Source organism: Sinocyclocheilus anshuiensis, unplaced genomic scaffold, assembly GCF_001515605.1.
Source record: "Sinocyclocheilus anshuiensis isolate Anshui unplaced genomic scaffold, SAMN03320099.WGS_v1.1 scaffold118, whole genome shotgun sequence".
Taxonomy (NCBI): domain Eukaryota; kingdom Metazoa; phylum Chordata; class Actinopteri; order Cypriniformes; family Cyprinidae; genus Sinocyclocheilus; species Sinocyclocheilus anshuiensis.
Window position 1 is genome coordinate 481,406 of NW_015546020.1, and position 26,304 is coordinate 507,709.

General features: G+C 40.3%; 3 protein-coding genes across 4 annotated transcripts in view; 2 read left to right on the top strand and 1 right to left on the bottom strand.

Annotated features, from left to right (window-relative positions):
* LOC107698547 (SLAM family member 5-like) overlaps positions 1 to 22,558 on the bottom strand; it is a 23,060-nt gene extending 502 nt beyond the window's left edge. Inside the window, exons 1-4 of the mRNA XM_016499584.1 lie at positions 22,228 to 22,558; positions 21,717 to 22,013; positions 3,535 to 3,543; positions 1,710 to 1,774 (exon numbers count right to left, since the gene is read on the bottom strand). Coding sequence (XP_016355070.1) covers positions 1,710 to 1,774; positions 3,535 to 3,543; positions 21,717 to 22,013; positions 22,228 to 22,519 — 663 coding nt within the window. The 5' untranslated portion in view covers positions 22,520 to 22,558. The remainder of the gene's footprint in view (positions 1 to 1,709; positions 1,775 to 3,534; positions 3,544 to 21,716; positions 22,014 to 22,227) is intronic.
* Positions 1 to 26,304, top strand: part of LOC107698570 (uncharacterized) — a 120,717-nt gene that overhangs the window by 58,866 nt on the left and 35,547 nt on the right. The window lies entirely within an intron of this gene.
* The window catches only part of LOC107698585 (uncharacterized), a 10,214-nt gene continuing 8,260 nt past the window's right edge, over positions 24,351 to 26,304 (top strand). For both annotated transcript variants that reach the window (XM_016499635.1, XM_016499636.1), the window contains exons 1-2: positions 24,351 to 24,659; positions 25,441 to 25,773. In XM_016499635.1, the coding sequence (XP_016355121.1) occupies positions 24,617 to 24,659; positions 25,441 to 25,773 (376 nt within the window). In that variant the 5' untranslated portion in view covers positions 24,351 to 24,616. The remainder of the gene's footprint in view (positions 24,660 to 25,440; positions 25,774 to 26,304) is intronic.

Sequence of the window (26,304 nt, forward strand, 5' to 3'; positions counted from 1 at the left end):
ATTCATTATTTTTATTTATTTGTTTTGTCAAAACTTTTATTTTAATATGTAATACAAGTTAGTAGATAACAAGGGCATAGTCAGGGCCGTCCTTAACTGATGCAGGGCCCGGTGCGAGGTAGGGAGCGGGGCCCCCCTCAGTTTGTTCGCGACCACATTCCGGGGTACCTTAAGTGCGGGGCCCCCCTAAGGATGGTCCTGGGGGGGAGTTGTTGAAGTGTGTTTACTTTTGTAAGATGGTCTTTTATGCTATTATCCACACATGCAAAGGACGTTGATAACCTAACTGCAATAAAGTCATAGCCTAGCGTGCAATTACTTGTTTACAGGATATATAGTGTATTTTATATTATTTAGGCACTCATAGGCTAGTTTGACAGAATGTTCTAATTCAACATGCTGTGGGAAGTCAATCTAACTTCACATTTTCTTATTTGATATTGTTCATTTCTTACTCCTTAACAGTTCATCAGGCTCTTAATGATCTATGCCATCTCTTGGAGTATTTGAAGGCCAGGTTTTCCCATCACTCATCATTAGAACCCATTTTACACATGGCTCTCGATTCTCACTTGCACTTGCGCTTATGAAAATGTACCATAGTTCTTAACCATAGCATTTGTTACAATAAGGCTAGCCTATTAATCATTACCAGGCCAATAATGACTTTTTTTATTATTATTAATCTATAGCATTTGTTCTGAAAAACAACAGCCTGCACATTTAGAAACAATAACATGCCACAGTTGTAATACTAATCTAAAGGGAAAAATCTATTCCATAACAGATTCTACAATACAAAATTTACCACAATAAATAAGCCTACAATAAAACGTGATAAATTCTTGTAAAGGTGGTCATGATGAGTAGTTTTAAATGATTTTAATGTATGTTAGTGCTGGTGCAAGATAGTTTTCTCCTCTTTACATCAGTTTTTTTTAGTTTATGTGTCTTTTTCAGAAAATGTTTAGTAGAGTCATTAAAAAAATGTAATGTTAAAATAGGGGTCCCCTGGAAAAAAAGCTTGAGAACTACTGTCCTACTGTGCCCTTAAGTCACCATTAAACAGAAGTTGCAATAGTATTTTCTTTCCAATTGTGATGTTTATATGAGTGAAACGGCTCTTAGTTTTGTGCCTCGGGTATTGATTGGATGGTTGTGGTTTGCTATTAGTGGATCTCATGTGACTGATATGTTACTGTCCAGCCTTTGTGCCAGTAAACACACCAGCAGACAAGAGATTTCACTAAAAATGGTCAACTTTGATTTCGTGGCAAGTAATAATTACTCATATGGTACTATTGTGAGTTTACAATGAACTGCACAGGTCTAACGGTTTGCAAACATATAAACGTGATGCATATAAAAATTCACAGTTTTTCAAATGCATAAATACCTGCAGAAGTGTGACCATCTTTGAACAGACCTGTGAACCATTTCTTTGGCTGTGGAATTTCACACTAGAATTTCTAGCCTGTTAGTGCAAGCTATGTGGTCTGTTATGTTGCATTTCGCTGCAAAACGCATATCTTGCTGGAAAATGCAAATCTCACAGCACCATGTGACAATACAAACACATTCAGTTACACTGGATACTATCGACATAAACTGTGAGAGAAATTGAATACAATTACAGTACTAATCAGATTTAATACCCTATAGATAGATAGAATTGACATGGAGACTAAATACAGATTGAATGATCTTACCGATTGTGCTTTTCTTTTGTAGAATGTTGGCTCAGCATAAGTGATCATTTCTTCACAAGTCTGAACTGTTCAAACAACAATAGATGCAACAGAGGCATTAAACAGTCAATCTTAACTAGATCTGTTTCTTTACAAAATATGTGTCATTATCAAGGCTCAAATGTAAGTATTAATACATATAATTAAAAAATATTTAACTTGTTCTTTTTTAAATGGGATTAATCAATTTTATTATTGAAATCATGTAGGAATGAATTTCTGTGGGTGCACTTGCAATGTTTTTTAAGGCAGTTTATGTGAGTGAGATGAGTGATGAATGCGGTCTAATGCAAAACCCAATAACCACACATTATTTCAGTTTCTTCCAATAAAAAGGAACTAGTTGGCATTAACTACAAAATTATTATTCGAGTATAATAATGATGATTTTGGTTATTGTGACGAGAGGGGCAGGGCCGAGAGCCATGGGAACGGAGCGAGGCCGGTGGAGTAATTGATAATGAGCGACACCTGCGCCACTCACCGGTCTTGAGTCCCACGGAGGAGCTCCAGAAGGATAAAAGGAGGAGCTAGGACAGTGAAAGACGAGAGAGGACCAGGCCTGGATTTTATTTTGTGGTTTGGTTCTGTTTGTGCGCGACAGCCCCTCGCGGACGACTGTCGCGCTGTTTTGTATTTATTTTATTATTAAAGTTTTGTTTAAGTGTTCACCGGTTCCCGCCTCCTTCTTCCCGTGACTACGAACTGTGCTACAGCTATTAATTGATTAAAATATTTAGAATGCAATTTCTTGTTTAAAAGCTGTAGGTAACACTTGCCTTCTCTGTCAGTTTCTGTAAGTTTCCTGCAGATGCAGCACATCAGGACTGCAGGAACAATCAACAGAAATCCAGCAGCAGAAATCAACACTATGTACAATAAGGGTAGACCCTGATCTGTTTTGGACAAAATGAGCTATTAGTGCAACTGAATCTATCAGTATGATATCCAACAAACACTATCAAACATCAGCACTATAACTTATTAGATCAGCTCAGTTAATCAACATTAATATCAACACCAACATACCTGCATATGTGTGACAGAGTTGAGTGATGTCCAGATGTTGAGTCTGGTTGCTGATGGGATTGTTGAGCACACAGCTGTAGCTGTTTTTATCCTGATATTCCACCTCCAGAGGTAGAGAGAGACTGATGCTGAGATCAGACACACTGATGCTGGACAATAAACTGTTTCCTCTGTACCAGGAGAGAGTCACATCACTCACATTCACCACTGAACACACCAATGAACAATTCTGCTGTGATGATGATGATGATGAAGAAGAACATTGAGAAGAGTTACTGCTGATGACAGGAACAGGCAGACGAGCTGACAACATGAGAGAATAAAAATAAATATGAATAAATCTAATCAACAATCGTATTTTCACTTTAATATGTTGAGTGAATGTTTAGTGTAATTATTTAATAAAACAAAAACAAGAATCTCTACTTACCATAGACGGAAACACTGAATGTTTTTGATGATGATCTTGCTCCAATTATCTTTACTTCATAGAGTCCAGCATGTTGAGGTGTGGTGTTTGTGATGATCAGAGATCCAGTTTGATTGTCCAGCTTCAGTCTGTCTCTGAATCTCCCGTCAAGAACATCAGATGTGGGGAGGAATTGCTTCTTTTTGTTAATTTTAGCCAGGAGAGAGGTTTCATTTCTAATATTCCACAGTAAGTGGTCATTTTCACAGATTTCAGTAAAATCATTGTGTAGTAGGACAGTATCTCCCTCCATCACTGGCATTGACTGTATTTCATTTGTTTTAGCACCAAACACACCTGAAGAACATGAACATGGACAAATTAAAGCTCCTTTTGCTTTATAAACCCTGAAATCAGCTTGTATTGTTTAAATATAAGCTCGATACAACAACAGATATTTATTGTATTTTAAACGTATCTTCTGTACTGTAAAATCAACGTGTGAAGTTACTTATTTAAAGAATAAATACATGATAATAATTACTACAACTTAATTCATTCTCATAGACAGATCAAGACATAGCAGGCTCCCTGCATCTGATTCCCTTAATTCGCATGGGGTTTCTACAGTTGTTATCCAGTGAATTTTCATGACTTCTGCACGTTTACTGCTGAAGTGTTTTTAAAGATATTTCTTAGATATTACTGGAGAGGATTTGCATTTATTATTCTTGAAATAAATGTGTGATTACAAAAGATGCATGAGATTTGAAAATGAGAAATTTACAATAACAACAGAAGGCTTGGAAATTTCGATTTAAAATTCTGTAAAACAAAAAAAAGACCTCAGCAGATGGAAATAATCTAATCTGAATTTTAGCAGTTGCTTTGTTTCCAGGAAATGGAAATTAGGCCATATTATAAAAATGTATTCATAAAAAAAAAACTTGTATAACTTACCGATCAGGTGCCACCAGCAAAAACGAAACAAAAATATATGAAACATTTTGTTAAACTGTTCACAGAAAAGTATGATCTAATAAGACCATCTACTGAAAACTCTCAACCTGTTCATTTGGTTTGTAAATCCTCCCACAACAGCGTTTGCCCCACCTATTTTACATGCACATGCTCTGAACTTGAAAAAAAAAGAAGTATAGATTGCATTAACTTTTTTTTTTTGGAAGTACATTTCATGGCAAAATGGAGCTCTGGTTTTAAAATGGTTGTATATATATTTATAGTTTTAATGTATGAAAAAAACAAAAACACAGTTAAAACCACCTGCCATCTCACAGCATCTGTTTTACTGACTTTCGTCTTCTCAGTGAAACTGAAACCTGCTCTGGTTCATTTCATCCCCCCCCCCCACAAATGTTTAATCTTTTGGGTGGGCAAACATGTTGTAAATGAGAGTGGACATTCAGTGCATGAGTGTTTGTAGGTGAAGAAGAGTGACTGCAGTCTTCAGAAACAAACCATGATGACACACTTTCTTTGACACAGAGGGAGGAAAACAAAAGAAAGGCATTTTGTTGGCCACAGTGATTATTTTGCTCATATTTAATAAATCAAGTGTCAGTTCATGCAGGCCACATCAGTCAAGCTTGTGTAACAGAGGTTAGGGCCTGCCTGGTAAGGGAAAATATAAAGCTACCTACCTTGGAAGACTAAAAGTGCAAGGATCCCGGTGCCCACCTGAGTCTTTTCAGTCTCAGTACATGCAAAAATGTGTATGTTATTTCTTACCTTACTGTGTTTTTTTTACACTACAAGAATAAGCAAGCAAAAAGCAGGAATAAGCAAGGTAATATAACAGATCAAATTACAGATTAAAAAGTTTCACTGCTAACCAGATTTATTCTCTCTGTTTTAGGAAACTGGAATTTGAATTTTGCTTCAAGTGGATTGAAATGTAATAAAGAACTACAACTACAATAACTGAAAAAAAAGTTTCAGTATTCTGTCTTGTATCCAAATAAATCTTTGAATGTTCAACAGGATTCTCAAATTGATCTTTCAATATGAATTTGAACCAAGTTACCATGCATTTAAACTTTTGAGTTGTACCAAAGACTATTATATAGCTCAATAAATGCAAATGTGCAATACTTAACAATAACGCAACTCAAAAGATTCTTATGAATCAACGCCTTCTTTTGTTAAATCATCCTTCAAATAAAGTTCAGTCCACATTTACAATACAAATTGAATAATCAGTGTAATGTGTGTAATGAGTGTAGCAGTCAGTGTAATAAGTGTACCAGTACCAGTCTGTACCAGCAAGAGATTTAAGACGATGAGAAGACTTGCGATGAGAAGTGAAGAGATGACTTTAGATGAGTAATAGAGAACTGAGATGAACCAGCAAAGAGATGTCAATCTGTGTGGCAGGGTAATAAACACACACACACACACACACACACACACACAAACACACACACACACACACGGAAAAAAAAAAAGAAAAAAAAAAAACTTGAGAAAAAAACTGAAACGTCAATGCAGACAGAAAAACTTGAGAGCTTTCTGGAACAAAATGTTGCAGCTCAGCCATAGCACGAATGCAGCACAGCCGGAAGGAAAAATGTCCAACTCTCAAATTCTCAAAGCAAAACTTGATCGCAGATCAAAGTCAGTCTCTCTCCAAAAACACCAAAAGGACTTTAACAAAAAAAAAAAAAAAAAAGGAAACAGGTGGAACATTTCTGGTAAATTTTCAGAAACATTCCAGAATTTATGGAAACTTTCCAAAATTTTTTTTTTTTTTTTTTTGGAAATTTTTGGAAACTTTTAAAAAATTTTTAAAAAATTTAAAAAAAAAAAAAAAAAAAAAAAACTGAATCACGATCTATAACACAGTTCGTGTATTACTCGGGAACGCAGCAGAATCCTAAAAAAAAAAGCTTAGATGCAGAATGTGCCAGGAACAACAGTGTTCTGAAAGAAACTCATGATTCTCCTGAACTTCTGCTTAAAGGGGTCATTGTCACGATACACTGCCGGAAGGAACGAAGGAGCCATGGATACACGAAACTGTCTTTTAGTCAATCCAACAGGGTAAATCCACACTTGGAAGGGAAGGAAGACACCCATACCCAACTGGTAGACCCGACAAAGGAGGAATGCACAGACAGGAACTTAAATACATGACTTAACGAGGCAATTGGGAGGAACACAGGTGAACAGAAAGACTAATTAAGAGACAACGAGGACAGGAACAGGAATGACCAAATAAGGGCACATGAGGGAGAAACTGGGTCACGGGGAGCACATGGGGAGCAAAACACAAGAAAGACAGTCCAATCCTTACAGTCATATGATGCGATTTCAAGTTTTCCTTTCTCTTTGAAGTGTTACAAGCTGTTTGTGAATAGATAAGATCCCTAAAGTAAGCAAACCGATGCTTGATGAGGGGCTTGATGAGCGGCTTTGCAATAGTACATGCCGTTTGGTTCTTGGTTGGGACAGCAACTGTAAATCGGGTAAAGACTTCAGTCAGAATATGTCCTAAGGATATTCCCAGCTGGAGCAGTGACAATGCTGCATGTCATCGGGGCTTGGATTCCTGGAAATACATCCTTTGCGAGGGTACATCTTTTACACTGTTCTATCCTTCCTTGGACATCTTTAGGCATGTTAGGACAGGGATGGGCAACTTCAATCCTGAAGAGCCACTGTTTAGCTCCAACCCTAATCAAACACGCCTGGCTGTAGCTTTCTAGTGTCTTGAAGACAGTGAGTACATTTACATGGACAACAATACTCCGATTTTAACACAATTAAGACAATACTCTGATTAAGAATCTACCATGTAAACAGAGATTATTGATTATCTTAATCCGGCTGAAGTCATACTCGAAGTAAACACTAATCGAATTAAGACATGTGGAGTATTCCTATTTTTGTCGCATTATTGAAGTGCAGTATAGATATGTACACACTTTAATCACACTATTACCATCGTATAGGACTTTTCACCGCATTTTGCAACAGGATACACACATGGCAGTGGTCAACCATTTGATGGCAAACAAAAGAACATGGCTTCAAGCAAGAAGGCACATTTTTATCCATCGTTGTCTGTTTGCATGTATAGCATGACATATAATTAACTGCACTTGAAGCTTTCGCAAAATTAAAAACGAAACACCCAAAACTGTATAGTACTGAAGACGAACTGTATGTTGATATGTGAAATTCTGGCGGCAACGTCGGATGGCGTCGCGTGGGAACATAATGACATGTGCCATTAATCGATCTATGTACTATAACATGTAAAACGGGAACATGAAAGGAATATTCTAAAAGCAACTCATGTAAACACCTTAATCATAATATTGTCTTATTCAGAATAAGGTAAATAATTACTCATTGACTAGCTTGTTCATGTGTGTTTGATTAGGGTTCGAGCTAAACTCTACAGGACAGTGGCCCTCCGGGACTGAAGTTGCCCAGCCCTGTGTTAGGCCAATAGAAGTTCCATCTCATTGATGTTAGGGTACTCCTTTCTCCAATGTGGCTGTGTTCATGTTGACTTTCGTAATCTGAATGCCATAAGGGGTCCGGAACAACTAGCTGCCTAATTTTCTCTCCATCCCTTAGGTCAAGAATATATCTGAACATCACTCCATGATGCAACTGAAGACGTTCAAAGTCCCTGCAAAGCTTTTTCAACTCTGGTGGCATACTGTGTTGTCACGCTCGGCTTGGTCTATAGTTTTTGAACAGCATTGTATATGGGATCTATCAAGGGATCACTTCTTTGCAACGGCCCAATTTCATCCCAGCTGTAACCATTCACCACTTTCTTGATGGATGCTTGTACAGCCACTTTAACATCAATTCCTCCCTGCTCCTCAGGATGCAAGTTGGATGAAATCCTTATCTGTGTCCTCTTGTTCAGGATCTTCCCTGGAGGGAATCCTTGACAGAACATCAGTATGGGTGTTGAGTCGTCCAGGCTTATATAGGATCTTGAAGTTAAACTCCGCTAACTGCACCACGAAGCATTGCTCAACTCCTTCGAGGATGGCTGTCTCCATGTCTGCATATATGGTCCATGATTAATGTGAACTTGGAAAATATCAGAATATTTCCATTACAGTCCATTTTAGCGACAGCATTTCCAATTCAAACGCACTGTAGTTCTTATAATTTCTCTCTGACCCTCTCAGCCCTCTACTCGCGAATGCAATGACTCTCTCAGCTCCCCACTGTTTTTGGCTTGATACGGCTCCAAGACCCTGGAGACTCCCATCCATTATGAAGAGTCTTGTGGACAACACCTGCTTGTGTGCACAGTTTCGCTCCATGAAAAACAGATATATATCAGAGTGAATCCGATCAAGGATTGTCTTTTTGGACCATTCTGTTGAGATCATAACATGCTGTTACTGTGCACTGCTTGGTAAAGTTCTTCCTGATGGGTGGTGATCTTTTGTATGGCCTTGTGCAACTTTTCTAGTGTTAACATAGATGAAGATTGTTTGGCATCAGCGTTGATTACTCTGACATGAGTGATAGGTTTTTGGGTCATTTAGCGTTGGTGTCTCTTCTTCTTCAGACCAGGGTCATCACTTATAAAACTTTTTCCATTTCATCCTAAAAGTTTATGTACGCACAAAAGCTAGATTTTGGGTATGCACAAAAGTTTTCAGATTTATAAAACCATGCGTATGCCAAAACCTTTTATAAATCCCAGTCAGGGGAAAATTGTGCGTAAGTGCATCTCCACCCTGTCTCCTCCCCAAAATCACCATATATTGTGTGAAATGAGTGTACCAGTCTGTAGCAAAAGACTTGAGAAGATGATGAGAAGACTTGTGATGAGAAGTGAAGGGATGACTCGTGATGAGAAGTGAAGAGATGACTTTAGATGAGTTATAGAGAACTGAGATGAACCACGGAAGAGATGTCATCTGTATGACAGGGAAATAAACACGCACAAATGTCAATGCAGGCAGAAAATCTTGAGAGCTTTCTGGAACAAATTGGCCTAGCGTAGCCATAGCACACATGCAGCATGCCAGAAGGAAAAAATGTCCAAAATTCTCAAAGCAAAACTTGATTGCAGTCCATCATCAGTCTCTCTCCAAAAACACCAAAAGGTCTTTCACAATTTTATTTCCTTTTTGCAGACATGCACTTGTGCACTGAAAATTGCATTTAAGTGACTCACAAAGAAAAAACTGAATCATGAACTATAACACATAGTTACTGTTGTATTACTCTGGAACGCAGCAGAATCCTCAAAAAATTGCTTAGAATGCAGAATGAACAACAGTGTTCTGAATGAAACTCACGGCTCCAGCAATTCTCTCTCGTGCCCTCAGCCAGTCTCTTAACACTGTTTGCCGTACTTTTACACAATCACCTGGACTTCTGCTTAAATTGCGTCCTCCGGTTTCACATGGCAGTGTCACTGTACACTTAACTCACGAGACTTGAACTGTCCGTGCACCACTGTCTTCCAATACAGCTCCGATGTAAAAAAGACTCATCAACCCATCAAAATAAAAGTCCCTTGGAGAACAATACCTCCATTACACTTGCATCAGCTGACGCTCAGCTGATCCATTTCTACCTATAGGTTTACGATCACAGCGCTGCTAGTGCTGCTTTCATTAGGTGTGTTCAACTTCATGTGGTGCTGCACAGACCGTTCAGTGGCTGACTTACAGCAGTGCATGCCGGTTAGAAACTTTGTCTGACTTGAGACAGCACTGGAGGAATGTCACTGTAACATACAGTATGGCATGAAAGTACTGTGAGAGTGTTTGGAGAGCATTTGGCTGACTCAGTCGGTGGAGATCGTGCGATTGGCACAATTGGCCAAACGTGCTTTGTGTTTATTCTGACACCTTTAGTTCCACTAATGCTCACAAATCTGTGCTTCTATAACAGTAAAAGCTCACTGTAGTCGCAATGCTACATTGAGTCACGTTTATCAAAAACACTGATAAAAGTATACTTTATTGGTATTTAAATAGTATAGGCTTATTTTGAACTTGATTCTTGAATAGATGGCGCTGTATTAAGCAGTACGTGAAAAGTGTTTCTGTTGCATCATGAAAACATTTCTGAAACATCTGTGTGTTTGACAAATACTGCATTTAATTAATTTAATCTGCGATAGAGCACGCAAACACCCTGCAAGCATCACAACGGGAAGCAGAAAGTGTCCGACTTCACGTCTCCTTTTTCAATTCTGCCCCTGACTGCAAAAAGCAACACTCACTGATCAGTCTGCGCAGTGCCGCATGAATTTGAACACACCTATGTTGTTGCTCAGGTCCTCCTCCATCACCAGCTCCTCCTTTCGTCCTCAGTCAGGACTCTTCAAATTCAAGCCGTCATTATCTGGAAATAAGTCATTACATTTGAGACTGTTCATGATATCTTGTAATACGTTGTTATGATGGTTTTATCCAATCAAAGTTTCATGGATTGGCAGGGAGTTCTTATATGTAATGATCAGTGCTGGAATCTATGTATGGGGAGGGGATATAAATGGGCTTTATGATAAGCAGTTGTAAAATACATCTTTGAGACATGTAGATTTGTCTGATGAGTGAATGAGTAAATCGATGATTCATCTGTATCTCTCACTATCACAATCATCAGAACTGCTGTAAGAACTTACGTTTTAATGTCACTGGTGATAATAACTGAATTGTTAAATGCATTTTCCATTGAGGTATGTTAAAATACAGTTTAGGGTTTTTGTCAGCCATATAAATAAAAAAAAAGTTAGCTTTGCATTATAATCACAATGTCTTTATTGTTACAGCAGTGACTTTTTTGGTTTCAGTTTCTGTTTCAGGGTTTCTGTTTGTATTTCCTTTTTTCTCCATTCATTCATTTAATTCCTGTTTTCTTTTGTTTTCTTTTGTTCTACTTACCAGTTTGTTGTCATTACTCAGGAGTTTATCATCTTGAGATCGTCACCAACAGCAGCAGCATCCGCCGTCAGTGCAGCATCAGATTTATCAGCGAAAAGAGCCTTAGTGGGACTGGCACTAGTGAGTATTTTACTTTAGATATTATCTATTCACACAATATCATGTATCTGATAACGGTAGATAGGTTTAAATATCAAATATATCAGAAAAATCAACTATCAGTCTCTAGTAATATTGACTGTCTTTTTTCATTACAGATGCGATTGTTTATTTTTTTGAAATGGCAGGAGCATGTGTTGGTGTTCTGCTGGTCGTTGCAGGTGTAACAGGTGAGAATTTCTGGTTGTGTGTTTTCGGTGTGTGTATGTGTGATGTGGTTTCATTCAGTCATCATTACAAAAACACCAATATAATTGGCTTATTGAGTACTGTTTAAGACTATCTAGTACTGCCCATTAAAATGTGCAAACTGTTAAAGCGAGATAACTGGATTTGTAACTTAAAAATTGAGGTATTTCAGGTTTCAAACCAATTGCAAAGTCACATGTTTTTTTTCTGCCACTTTTCAGAAACTTCCCAATTCTTCCTGTATAGTTTGTGAATATATATCACAAAGCATTCAAACATGATGCATTACTGTAGTACAGAAGATGACAATGTGAATCAGTTATTTAGATTCATTAGACTGAAGATTCTTTGTGTGTGTGTGTCTTTGTGTGTGTGTGTGTAACAGAATCATCAGTCATGTTCATTTCCTTTAACTTCTGTTAATGTTTTCTTATAGGATAGTGGTACAGAGAACTTGCCTGTACAAAGGGTGTCCTCTATCCATCTTAAAATGTTCAAATAGCTGTCCTGTAATTGCACAGTGGAACATACAGTATAATTTACAGTGCAATGTAAAAAATAATTGTAAAATTGTTTTTGTTTTTTTTGTAAAATTGTAATTTTAACTGCTGCAGTTAAAAACCTGTTAAGTTCCCTAACTATATATTGTAAGCCCTTGAACACAAGATTTGGTGAGATTAGCTCAAGTTGTCCACATAGATAATGCACCAAGCAGGTATTTGGTGGAACAGAACTTAATTCTCTTGATTTCTCAATAACGTTAGGGAGTGGGGATGGGGAAAACTGTAACTAAAGCCTTTCTTCCTTCGGTGGTTGGTTCTTGGGGCAGCAGATCAATCTCTCTGAAGGGAAGACAGAAGAGATGGAGGGTTAGTTAAAAGTGTTCAGGTTACTCACGAACCCACTGAGCTTCCGTCCTTAAGAACTTGTCCTGTGCTTGGGTTTAGGGCGATCCAGCATTCAGCATCTGCTCATCTCCCCGGCTGAGAGCCTACTGAGGCCTCTCGGTTCCCTTTTATGTGGTGGTGGCTGATTGTTCCTAACAGCCTGCAGCTGAGGCTCCCTGTTAGAGGATAAAAAGTGAACACCTGTGTTGGAGCTATCCCTGGTCCTGAACCCTCTTACTGGGTGGCCCAGCCCTTGTTGCTTCCTCTGATGGGGCTCTCCATGGTGCTGAAGGTGTTCCGTCTGCTTTGTGGGGGACCATACCTCTTTCTGGCCGCCACATACCCCCTTTCCAGCTCCAGGCTCCCGCTTGAAGCGCCCGTCCCACAGCAGTCATGTCTTCTGGACATTGCATCTGCATTCGCATGAGAATTTCCAGCCCGGTGTTCCACCTTAAATTGGAAGTCCTGCAACTGAAGAAACCAATGAGTGATTCGTGCATTTTTCCCTTTGTTTTGAGACATCCATTTGAGATGGATGATCAGTTACCAAGCGAAATTTCCGCCCCAACAAGTAATATCTCAACTTCTCAACAGCCCATTTGATAGCAAGGCATTCTTTTTCTATCGTGGCATAGTTCTTCTCATGAGGAAGTAACTTACGGCTAATATACATGACTGGGTGTTCCATACCATCTTGTAGCTGGGACAGCACTGCTCCAACTCCTACCTCTGAGGCTTCTGTTTGTAACACAAAGGGTTCACTGAAGTTTGGGGCTTGCAGGATAGGTTCATAACAGAGGGCCTGCTTTAGGTCAGTGAAAGCCTGCTCTGCTCCCTTAGTCCATCTCACCTGGTTTGGGTGGCACTTGCGGGTCAGTTCAGTTAAGGGTGCTGCTTTTGTGGCGAATCTAGGAATGAAGGGTCGGTAATAACCTACTAGCCCAAGGAAGGTTCTCACTTGCTTTTTGGTTTGGGGTTGGGGCCAGGTGAGTATAGAGTCAATCTTCTTAGATTGAGGTTTCACATTCCCTCTTCCGACAGTGTACCCCAGGTAGTTGGCTTCCTCTTGGGCTAGTGAACACTTGTTTGGGTTTGCTGTTAGAGCGGCTGCCCGTAATGCCTGTAGGACCGCCTCTAGATGGTGAAGATGTTCCTCCCAACTCCTGCTGTGGATGACAATGTCATCTAGGTACGCTGCGGCATATTGCTGGTGGGGTCGGAGGACTCTATCCATGAGCCTTTGAAATGTTGCGGGAGCCCCGTGGACCCCGAAGGGAAGAATCCGGTATTGAAAGGCCCCATCGGGGGTGGAAAAGGCGGTCTTTGGTTTGGCTTGGGGGGTTAGAGGCACTTGCCAATAGCCTTTGGTCAGGTCAAGGGTGGAGATGAAGCGCGCCGGACCCAACCGTTCGATCAGCTCATCTATTCTTGGCATTGGGTACGTGTCAAACTTCGAAATCTCATTCAGTTTTCTGTAGTCATTACAGAATCGTGTGCTTCCATCTGGTTTCGGCACTAAGACAATGGGGCTTGACCACGCACTTTGAGACTCCTCGATAACTCCTAGATCCAGCATTTTCTTTACCTCCTCTCGGATGGCTTCCCTTTTTGCTTCTGGAATCCTGTATCTCATGAGGAAGTAACTTACGGCTAATATACATGACTGGGTGTTCCATACCATCTTGTAGCTGGGACAGCACTGCTCCAACTCCTACCTCTGAGGCTTCTGTTTGTAACACAAAGGGTTCACTGAAGTTTGGGGCTTGCAGGATAGGTTCACAACAGAGGGCCTGCTTCAGGTCAGTGAAAGCCTGCTCTGCTTCCTTAGTCCATCTCACCTGGTTTGGGTGGGGCTTGCGGGTCAATTCAGTTAAGGGTGCTGCGTTTGTGGCGAATCTAGGAATGAAGGGTCGGTAGTAACCTACTAGCCCAAGGAAGGTTCTCACTTGCTTTTTGGTTTGGGGTTGGGGCCAGGTGAGTATAGAGTCAATCTTCTTAGATTGAGGTTTCACATTCCCTCTTCCGACAGTGTACCCCAGGTAGTTGGCTTCCTCTTGGGCTAGTGAACACTTGTTTGGGTTTGCTGTTAGAGCGGCTGCCCGTAATGCCTGTAGGACCGCCTCTAGATGGTGAATGGGTTTGCTGTTAGAGCTGCTGCCCGTAATGCCTGTAGGACCGTCTCTAGATGGTGAAGATGTTCCTCCCAACTCCTGCTGTGGATGACAGTGTCGTCTAGGTACGCTGCGGCATATTGCTGGTGGGGTTGGAGGACTCTATCCATGAGCCTTTGAAATGATGCGGGAGCCCTGTGGACCCCGAATGGAAGAATCCGGTATTGAAAGGCCCCATCGGGGGTGGAAAAGGCGGTCTTTGGTTTGGCTTGGGGGGTTAGAGGCACTTGCCAATAGCCTTTGGTCAGGTCAAGAGTGGTGATGAAGCGCACAGGACCCAACTGTTCGATCAGCTCATCTATTCTTGGCATTGGGTACGTGTCAAACTTCGAAATCTCATTCAGTTTTCTGTAGTCATTACAGAATCATGTGCTTCCATCTGGTTTAGGCACTAAGACAATGGGGCTTGACCACGCACTTTGAGACTCCTCGATAACTCCCAGATCCAGCATTTTCTTTACCTCCTCTCAGATGGCTTCCCTTTTTGCTTCTGGAATCCTGTAAGGTCGAAGTTGGACAATCTTCCCAGGTTCTGTTACTATATCATGGGTTATCAGAGAAGTCTGCCCAGGGAGCTCAGAGAATACATCACGGTGCCGCCATAAAAGTTCTCTCAACTCTTGCCTCTGCCTGGGGGATAGTTGATTACCCATCTTTACTTCAAGAGTTATGGGGGTCTGAACCCCAACTGCAAAGACGTCACTCGGAGAGGGAATTGGTTCATGCCACGGCTTCAAGAGGTTTACATGGTAAATTTGTTGGCCCTTTCTCCGGCCGGGTTGGCGCACTCTGTAGTTGACTGGGCCCGTCCGCTCTACAACTTCATAGGGTCCTAGCCACCTGGCAAGGAATTTGCATTCACTGGATGGGATTAAAACCAGTACCTTTTCCCCCGGGTGAAATTCTCGAACCTGTGCCCCACGGTTGTATACCCGGGCCTGCTGTTGTTGGGCCTGCTGCATGTGTTCTTGTACAACCGGCCAGATCTTTGTCATTCGATCGTGCATCTGTTCTGCATACTCGATGATGGTGCGACAGCATGATGGCTGCTGCTCCCAACACTCCTTGGCGAGGTCCAACATCCCTCGAGGTCGCCGCCCATAGAGGAGCTCGAAAGGGGAGAACCCTGTGGAGCTCTGTGGGACTTCTCGAATAGAAAACAAGACATACTGTAACAATTGATCCCAATTTTTCCCATCAATGTCAATTACTTTCCTAAGCATTTGTTTAAGAGTTTTGCTAAATCTCTCGACAAGCCCATCAGTCTGGGGGTGGTATATGGAGGTTTTGAGTTGTTTCACCTTCAGTTGTCGGCAGGTCTCTTTCATCACAGTAGACATGAAGCATGAGCCTTGGTCCGTAAGGATCTCCTCGGCTATCCCCACCCAGCTAAAGAGCTGTACCAGTTCTCTTGCCACAGCCTTGGAGGTGGCCGCCCGGAGTGGTATTGCCTCTGGAAAGCGGGTGGCATAATCGAGGATGACCAGAAGGTATCTATGTCCCCGGCTGGACTTTGGCAGGGGCCCCACAATATCAAGTGCAATTCTGCTGAAAGGGGTTTCAATTATAGGCAGAGGAATAAGTGGATTTCGATATGTTACCTTTGGGTTATGAAGCTGACACACAGAACAGTGCCGACAATAGTCTTCGACTGCCTTCTTGATGCCAGGCCAATAGAACCGTGTGAGGATGCGCTCATAGGTCTTCTCAGACCCCAGGTGGCCTCCCAACAGGTGAGTGTGTGCCAAGTACAACACCTTAGAAGCATATGCTTTGGGGACCAACAACTGTTCACAAATTTCCCCTCTTCGCTGATCCACTCTATACAACAATTTATTCTTTATCATGAAATGTGGATACGTCAGTCTACTCACCCCCTCTTGTAGTTGGCCCTCAATCATTTGTGCACTCCTCCACGCCTGGGTCAATATGGGATCTTGCAGCTGGGCAGTGCCGAACCGTCCAAACCTTCCCCCCTGGGGGGTCTCTGCTGGGGGAAATTCAGAGAACACTTCATGGGATTCTATGTCTTTGAGTACCTGCGCTCCTCCCAGGCCCTCTGAGGCAGTTGCTGTGGAGTCGGAACGTTCTTCCTCACCTCTATCCTCTGGGCTGGAGGCTTCTGCAGCAGTGGTCTCTTCAGGGGTTGGCGTAGGGTGGTGTTTGGACAAACGGCGCCTTCGGGGTCGGGGAGGTCTCTTCCCTTCTGCAGCTCGGTCTGTCCAGTAGGCAGCAAAGGCCGGGCAGTCTCTGCCAACCAGGACCGGGATGGGCAAGCACTCCACGACACCTGCTTGTACTTGGAACTGGCCCCGAGGGGTAACCATGCTTACTTCAGCAGTGGGGTAGTTCCTAGTGTCCCCATGAATACAGGACACAGAAATCTCTCTACCCATGACCGGCCCTGCAAACTCTGGCCGGACTAGGGTCACCATGCTTCCAGAGTCGACAAGGGCTTCGGTGTCTCTGCCTCCAATCTTGACAGGGAACCTAGGAGCGGCTGCCCCCTCATGGGCCCAACAGGTGGTGAGAAAATGGCACTGGAGTCTTGAAGAGTCAGTGGCACTCGTTGTGGGGATGAGTTCCTCTCTGCCTGGGCAATCCCAGGCCAAGTGTCCTTCTCTTCCACATGTAAAACATCGGAACGCAACAAGATTCCGCAGAGGCCTCTCCTCCTTCCAATTTCCTTGAGCTTTCCAGGCTCTTGCCTGAGTCACCTCGAGGTGTTTCTTAGGGGTCTCTCGGTCTTGTTTTGGTTTCCAGGAGGTGGCTTTGTTTTCTTCCGGCTTCAGCAAGCTCACGGTCACCTGGTGATTTTCCAGGAGGGCAATTAGTGCCTCTATGTTCTGCGGTCCCTGTTGAGCCACATATCTGCCGGCAGGCCGCGTATGCAATGGTCGATCACCACCCTTTCTACTGAAGATGGCCCGTCTCCTGCTACTAGCCAGCTCCTCACCATCCGAGTCAACGTGGTTACCTGTGCCCGTGCTGGAAGGGTCATTTGGTATCCCTAGCTATGAACTCGCTGAGCCTTAGCAGGTAGGCTGAGCCCATATTGGGCGAGAACCGCTCTCTCTTAACCACTTCGTAATTGGTTGCTTCATGAACAGTGAGATCACGGCAGGCTTTCTGTGCTTCCCCAGTTAGGAGAGGGAGTAACGGGTTCACCCAGTCTGCCCTGGGCCATCGCTCTCAGGGTGGTTTGGGCCTGCAGAATGGCAGTCAGGGCCTCCTCCATTTTCTTGTTGTTTCTTGTCCGCCTAGTGCAAGGTCTGAATCACAAGCGAGGCTTCACCATGCCCGTATTCTCCACCATATGTAAGCCCTTGAACACAAGATTTGGTGAGATTAGCTCAAGTTGTCCACATAGATAATGCACCAGGCAGGTATTTGGTGGAACAGAACTTAATTCTCTTGATTTCTCAATAAGGTGAGGGAGTGGGGATGGGGAAAACTGTAACTAAAGTCTTTCTTCCTTCGGTGGTTGGTTCTTGGGGCAGCAGATCAATCTCTCTGAAGGGAAGACAGAAGAGATGGAGGGTTAGTTAAAAGTGTTCAGGCTACTCACGACCCCACTGAGCTTCCGTCCTTAAGAACTTGTCCTGTGCTTGGGTTTAGGGCGATCCAGCATTCAGCATCTGCTCATCTCCCCGGCTGAGACACTACTGAGGCCTCTCGGTTCTCTTTTATGTGGTGGTGGTTGATTGTTCCTAACAGCCTGCAGCTGAGGCGCCCTGTTAGAGGGGAAAATGTGAACACCTGTGTTGGAGCTATCCCTAGTCCTGAACCCTCTTACTGGGTGGCCCAGCCCTTGTTGCTTCCTCTGATGGGGCTCTCCATGGTGCTGAAGGTGTTCCGTCTGCTTTGTGGGGGACCATACCTCTTTCTGGCCGCCACAATATGTAAACTGTAATAGATCTAACCTTACATTTCCTGTAATTTTACCATAAATATTTACAATTTAGAATTAAAAATGAACAAATCATCTGGTCCCACTTTATATTAAGTGGCGTTAACTACTATGTACTTACATCAAAAAATAAGTACAATGTACTTATTGTGTTCTTATTGCAAAACACTTTTGCTTTTAAGGTTAGGGACAGGTTTGGTGGTATGGGAAGGTTTAATAAGGGTGGGTTAAGGTGTAAGGGATGGGTCAACAGTGTAATTATGAATGTAATTACTGAAATTAATTACAGATATTTTTCAAATATAAGTACAATGTAAAAACATGTATGGACACAATAAGTGCATTGTACCAAATGATTATGCACAATAAGTGCATTGTACCAAGTTATGTATTGTAAAGTGGGACCAATCATCTGATAATTTACAGTGAAAATCCATAATGTGATGTTCCCAGAATTCCCAGTTTATTTTTCCTTAACAGCTATGTACATAAGGGTTTTATGATACAACTTATGTTGTTAAATGAATGTTTACTGCATTATTTTAGTGTCATGCGTGTTACCTTGATGGTGTCTTGTGTTTGTGTGTATGACACTTGTGCACCTTCTGTTTTCTTACCCCTGTGTTATAGCATTATTTGTTAAAAATACAAAAAAAGATGTTAGTAGCAGCATGTCTCATTTAGCTACCTTATACTGATAACTTGTGTAGCCTATATGTGGCATTACATTTTTAATATTGTTCATATTAACATACTTAGCTACCACTAAATATTGTAGAAACTTAGTTTGCTGTAAAGTTGCTTTGCAACGATCTGTATCGTGAAAAGCGCTATACAAATAAACTTGAACTTAATTTTTTTCTTTATTTCTGTTTAATTGTAGACTTCAGATACCATGAATAAACGTTCTTAATAAATCCTTGAAATCATGGGAACTATCTCGTCTGTAACAGGTACCCTACTACAGTGTTTCTCAACCAGGGGTCCGTGGACCCCTAGTGGTCCTTGACATAAGGCCAGGGGGTCCGTATAAAGTATGAATTTTTGTATAAATTTTGTATATTTTTACATGACGTCCCCATGAAAGAAAATTCCAATATAGCTGATGATATGGCCAAATACTGGACAAGTCAGCTAACTTGAATTATACTTGACTGCATTTGATCCTCACAAAGACACAAATGATACGAGTCAATTTTGTTCTGGGGGTCCTTGAGGATGGTTCTGAATTGGACTGGGGTCCGGTACGCCAAATGGTTGAGATTCACTGCCCTAACACACCCATCCATTTTTACCCGAACCCTTTGAGCGCCCCCTAGCGCTTGCACACAGATTATTCTCTTCAAAGGACGCCGGTCTCTCAAACAGTAGACTCCAAAAAATCCCAAACCCTGAGGAGTAAAAGTGTGGTTAAGAGCAGTATGCATGTTAATGCACAACGCCTTTTTTCAAAGAATGTACTAAATTTTTAAATGCATCGTTCCTTTGATAATTAAAAAAAAAACTTATTTAAGCCTATTACTTATTTATAGCAGCCATGTTATTGATCTTAAAACACATTTTCTGAGGAAAAACAAACAACACAACTAGGCTAATTGTAACAAATAGTTGTAGCCTAGTGTATAAATGCTCCACACTGATTCTTTCCCCTAAAATAATCCATTAAAAAAGTCACAAGTAGCGTGCAAAATATTTTCAGTTCCATTTGTGGCATCTAATGGCGCGTTATCGAAGGGCCACGCCCATCACGAGGGTAACTTTTAAATATTCATCGTTACCCTGCAAAGTGAAAGTAAAACAGTCAGCAACTGGAGGAACGCAGATACGCTTCCCCGCTTGCTGAAGTAAGTCAGCGGTTTTCCCGCGGAACTGGGCTAGTTTTAGCGGAATAATCTTTTAAACAAGTCACGAGTGTGGCAGACATACGCTTGCTTTTCTGTGTTTACGCAGAAGGTTCAAAAACCAAGTATACAAAAGTGAGGCCAACAATTGTATGTAGGCTACTTTTAATAGTCCTCTTAATGTTTCACTTAAAAAACAAAAACAAAAAAAAAAACATGATATTTGTACATTTTACATTCACATGGTTGCACAGAAACTGTGAGTTTTGCGTTAGCAGCAGTGGAAAAAGCCTTTCAACCACAAGCTATTCACACCTTTAACGTGCACTCACAAATGCAGATCAACCAGTGTTACATAATAGGCACTCTTATGCACATACTGTTTAAGAAACTGATCAAACAACATGTGTGTGAAACAAAATCACAACACTCTCAAACTGAGCTGGTACTCCCAGTGGGAATGCTGTGAACCATATCATGTATGTAAATTATTAGATTTTTGTGTCAGAATGTGTGTAAAGTTCAGATAGACAATGTGTCTGTGTGGAGTCTCAATCATCCCAAAACTTGTCTAGAACAGTTGTCTAGAACTTCTAAAGATCAGAGATCACATACAAAATCCATATGCCAAATAAAAGTGACTTTGTTTACTTCGGAAAAGATGGAAGTTTCATCTTCTTATGCAGATAGGCGCATACTCCACATGATTCTCCTCTGCAGCTATCTGTAAAATGAATTTAATTAAATAAATAAAAAAATTATAAAAAAATATATAATTGCATATCTCAGATTCAGAAAAATGTGTAAACAACAGCAGAAGTGTGATTTATCCCGTTTCTGTGGTCACAACCCACCAGTACTACCACTGATCTATCGAACCCATCAGAGCAATATACTAAAAACTAATCTAGAGTCTATATCAATATATGTATTATGTGTGTGTCAGATCATCGTAAAGCACAACAACACAAAAAATTAACTTACCAGTTTCTGTTCATTTCGTTTGTAGAATGTCGGATCAGCGTAAGTGATCTCTTCATCACAAGTCTGAACTGCTTCATTATCAATAACAACAGCTATAATACAATAAAAAAATATGCATTAAAAACAAAACTAAAATGTAACTCATTTAATGTCTCCATCTATTGTCTGTGTTGTGATGTTACTGTAATTCACAAAAAATGTCAAACCCCAAAACTGTACTTCTTACAGTTCTTTCTTAAATACTGTAAATAATACTTGCCTTCTTGATGAGTTTTTCTGTTTCTCCTGCAGATGCAGAATATCACGACTGCTCCTACAATCAACAGAGATCCAGCAGCAGAAATCAACACTATCAGACAGACTGGTTGTGAAGTAAAGTGTCCATCCAGTGCTGTAATCATAAAGAAGTGAATGCAACAGTCTGCTGTACAACAAAAGACAGAGATCAGGTCAGTAAATAAGCACATATATCAGCTCTGCCGTACCTGAACATGTGTGACAGAGTTGAGTGATGTCCAGATGTTGAGTCTGGTTGCTGATGGGATTGTTGAGCACACAGCTGTAGCTGTTTTTATCCTGATATTCCACCTCCAGAGGTAGAGAGAGACTGATGCTGAGATCAGACACACTGATGCTGGACAATAAACTGTTTCCTTTGTACCAGGAGAGAGTCACATGACCCACATTCACCACTGAACACAACAATGAACAATTCTGCTGTGATGATGATGATGATGATGATGAAGAACAGTTTCTTCTTATGACAGGAACAGGCAGACGAGCTGGAAAATGTGAGACAATAAAAATGAATACGGATAAATCAAAGAAATAAAAGGGTGGGGGTGGATGCTTGGTTTAATGCACTGAGTAAATGTTTAGTATAATAACACTTAGTGAGTGTGTTTGTGATCTCACATATCTTACATAATTTTATAAAGTAAATGCTTCCAGTAAAATAAAATAAGAATATTTGAAGAACAAATGATCTCTACTCACCATAGACAGAAACACTGAATGTTTTTGATGACAGTTTTGCTCCACTAATCTCTAGTTCATAGAGTCCAGCATGTTCAGTTGTGATGTTTGTGATGGTCAGAGATCCAGTTTGATCGTCCAGCCTCAGTCTGTCTCTGAATCTCCCATCAGAACCATTAAATATGGAGGAGATTTTAGTCTGTCTATTGATTTTAGCAATCAGAGACATTTCATCTCTGAAACGCCACAGAATGTCATCGTCTTCATGTATTTCAGTAACAACAGTGTTTAAAATGACAGAATCTCCCTCCATCACTGACACTGACTGTATTTCATTTGTCTCAGAACCAGACACACCTAAAGAACATGAAAAGATTTTGAACCCGGTTCGTGTTGGTTTAGAAAGCCTGAAATCAGTTTGCATTATTTAAATGTGAATTGATCAACGGCATCAAAGACGCAAAAGATTAAAGTCTGCATAAACGAACAGACAGATGAGCTACGTAAACCTCAGTTTGATTTGATTGATCCGGAAAGAAAAGAAAAGCAAATGCAAATCCGTAATTTGAACAGCAGTAGTTGATGTTCTGAAACAAAGAAATGAAGCCGTAAAAATGCTTTTATAACTTACCAATCAGTTGCCTCCAGCACAAACAGAACAAAAGAAGCATGTAAAACATTTTCTGTACCAGTTCTGTGTCTGATCTAAAAAGACCATCTGCTAAAAACTCGTGTGAATCCTCCCACAACAGAGTTTGACTCTCCTAATGCACACGCACATGCTCTGCATGTTATATAGTCACATATAAATGTTCTTCTGGCTCTTATTAAGACTTTAAATGTTCTCAAAAGTAAAAACACTCATTATTTTTATAATTCAACAATGAAGGTAGTTGTCTAACTGTATTAAATATGTAAAAGAAGAGTGCAATATTGTATAAATCTTCCTAAATTTCATGGTAAAATAAAGATGATGGATTTCAAATGGTTTGCAATCAATTAGTTGTAGTGAATAATAATAATAATAATAATAATAATAAACAGGTACATTTATTTCCCATCTCTCATTGTAGGTGTTACTAAGGTGTGATATGAGCAGCTCAACATGAAACATGAAAGACAAATGGAAACCTGTTGCGGGCTGATTTCCTCACAATGATGGTGTGATCAGTTGATGGACAAACATTTCATGCACTTTTGTTGTGAGTGTGTTAGTTTGTAGGTGTCTAACTACTAGGTTGAAAACCCTTATGAAAATTAACCATGGTTTTACCAAAAAAAAAAAAAAACATGGTTACTATAGCTGAACCATGGTAAACACAAATTGACCATGGTTTTGCTACACTAACCATAGTTTAACCATGGTATCTGTAATAAAACTGTGGTTGTACAAATGTACAAATCAATACGCCAAAAAAACATGGTTACTGCACTTTTACTGTCATAAAACCATGGTTAATTTTCGTAAGGGAAGATGAAAGGCTTCACATCTGGTTGCAATTTATTCTTTTTTTTACTGACATTTTTTTTTTTTATAAAATGCATTAGAGATAAAAAAAAATTAATTGTTTAAGTCAGTGCTTCTCAAACCTGCGCATTTTGGATTTCTCTTTCGTCTAGTCCAGCTAACGATTTTTGGTTCCCAGAACGTTCTTTGATGGTTGCTCAAAATAACCAAATGGCAACCATAAAAGAACGTTAGAGGAACGTTCTGTGTTGCTGGAAACACACCTGATTCAACTCATCAGCTCATACTTAGCCTAGCGACTGCAAGACCCAAAATGAGTGTATGACAAAATGTGTGGGTTTGAGAAGTACTGGTTTAAGTCATTAAGTCATTTGGGTGCATTAAAATAAATCAAATACATGATACACACATATTAATAATACACTTTGTAATCTGTCTATCTATTTTAATCATGTCCAAGTAGCCTAGCTGTTATTGCATAGGCAATGTTCACGTGGGCATTGAATAAATACATGCATACATACATATTCCCTTATCTACTGAAATATTTGAGGGGACAGCAATTTTAAGAGGTGGCCAAAACCATAGTTTAGGCCTATTATCGAGTGCACAACGGAGTGTGACTACGTAGCTTTTATGAAGCAGTCACAATACGACTTCCTGTTCCGCATTCGCCCGTTCAAGCCACCGACAAATGTCGCCCAGGCGAGGCGCAGCTGAAGCAAAAACGACACAAGCCGTGTTTGTTGTTTGTATATGTGTTTGTTTTACTCTCGTTTCGGAGCTTCGGTGTCGAATGTCACATTACTAGCAAACTGAGACAAGCTTACGTGTGTTGTTGTTTTTGACACCGACTTCTCACTGTAGGCTACTTTCGCTTTCACTTTAGCAATAGGTTGACTTAAAGATTCGACAGATTCTTTGCATATTTTGGTCAAAATTATGGACAGATTTTTTTCCACACTGTATGTTTTGCTCCTGCATGGTAAGACATTTATTTATATTACATAATGTTATATTATTAGCCCTGTTTCCGGGGTCTGAGATGGCCATTTTTGTGACGTTGCCATAAATATAATATAAATCCACTCACTTGTTTTGAATCTCCTTTTTTTGTGTGTAGCTTCAAGTAGTCCTGTATTATGCACATACTTTGAAGCCTTGACTCTATATATTATTATAACTCTATAACTCATTAATCCACTTCAACTCTGTCTGAATGAAAGTTAAAATCTAATTTCAAATATCTCTAATATAAGCCTTGCTATTAAGATGAATGGTTTAACTAATGCATGCAAACCTTTAATACTTACAGTTAAACTGTAGATTTTATATATTTTATATATAAAATATAATAATTTTAGTCCTAATATAGTAGAAAATAACAGTATAGATTCATTACTGGTCTACGAAGATATGCAGTGATCCCTATTTGGTTTTAGCCTATGAATTCACAAATATATGCATGAGTACAGGAATATATATATATATATATATATATATAAATATATATATAGATGTGGGTTATGTTATTTAAGTTAAGATCGTTTATGAGACTCATGGATGTTTGTCTGATTGATAAGTGAATGTGAAAATCAATGATCTTCTGCTGTTTGTTTGCATGTGCTACATTATAAATCCAGACAGATTTCTCTATTTACAATCTTTATGATCTGAAGAAAAATATTTTCACATCACTTTCCTGCTGTGTGTTTTTGTCCCGCTGTCGCAGATGTGATCTAAGATAATCTGTGTCTTTCTTGCAGGCTCTCTTGGTGTTGATACAGATATAGTGCCAGTGTCTGTGATGGAGGGAGATTCAGTCACTCTACACACTGATGTTAAAGCAAACCAGCAAGACAGAATTAGATGGTATTTAAATGGCATTCGTATAGCTCAAATCAATGGAGATCACAGTCATACCTGTACAGATGTTCAGTGTGATGAAGGTACTGAGAGATTCAGAGACAGACTGAAGCTGGATCATCAGACTGGATCTCTCACCATCATGAACATCAACACCACAGACTCTGGAGTCTATACACTAGAGATCCTCAGCAGCAGAGTCAGTGAAAAGACCTTCATTGTTTCTGTTCGTGGTGAGTAATTTATTCAATTATAAAAGCTTATTATATAAATCTAAAGTTTTAAAACACCTACATTTTTCCAGGTTTTATTGAAATGTATGCCATTTAATGCACATTTACTGTACTGAATTATAGCAAAGTACAAATAAACAAAGATTAATACAAGAGATCATGGGATCTTAATTTTAAACTACCTAAACTACTTTCATCAGAGTACTCAGATAAAAGAGCTGAACATACTTGTGTCATTTTTTTTACAGTGGAAGTCAAACATTTTTGAGAAAGTTCTTCCCAACACTGTTGCAGAAGTTCCGACAAATGTGTTGCACTTGTAGATCTCCCTGCTTTATCCCATTACTTACAGAAAACACTCTGAGATCTACATTAAACATTAGGGCCTTTCGCACCGCTTCAGTTCCAGAACTAAATGTACAGTACTAAAGTACTGGGACGATTTTGCGCGAGCTATTTCCCAGTACCATTTAAAGGGTTGCATTCGCACCGACAGTGTGTACTAAGAAGTGACGTAAGCCGGTCGACAGC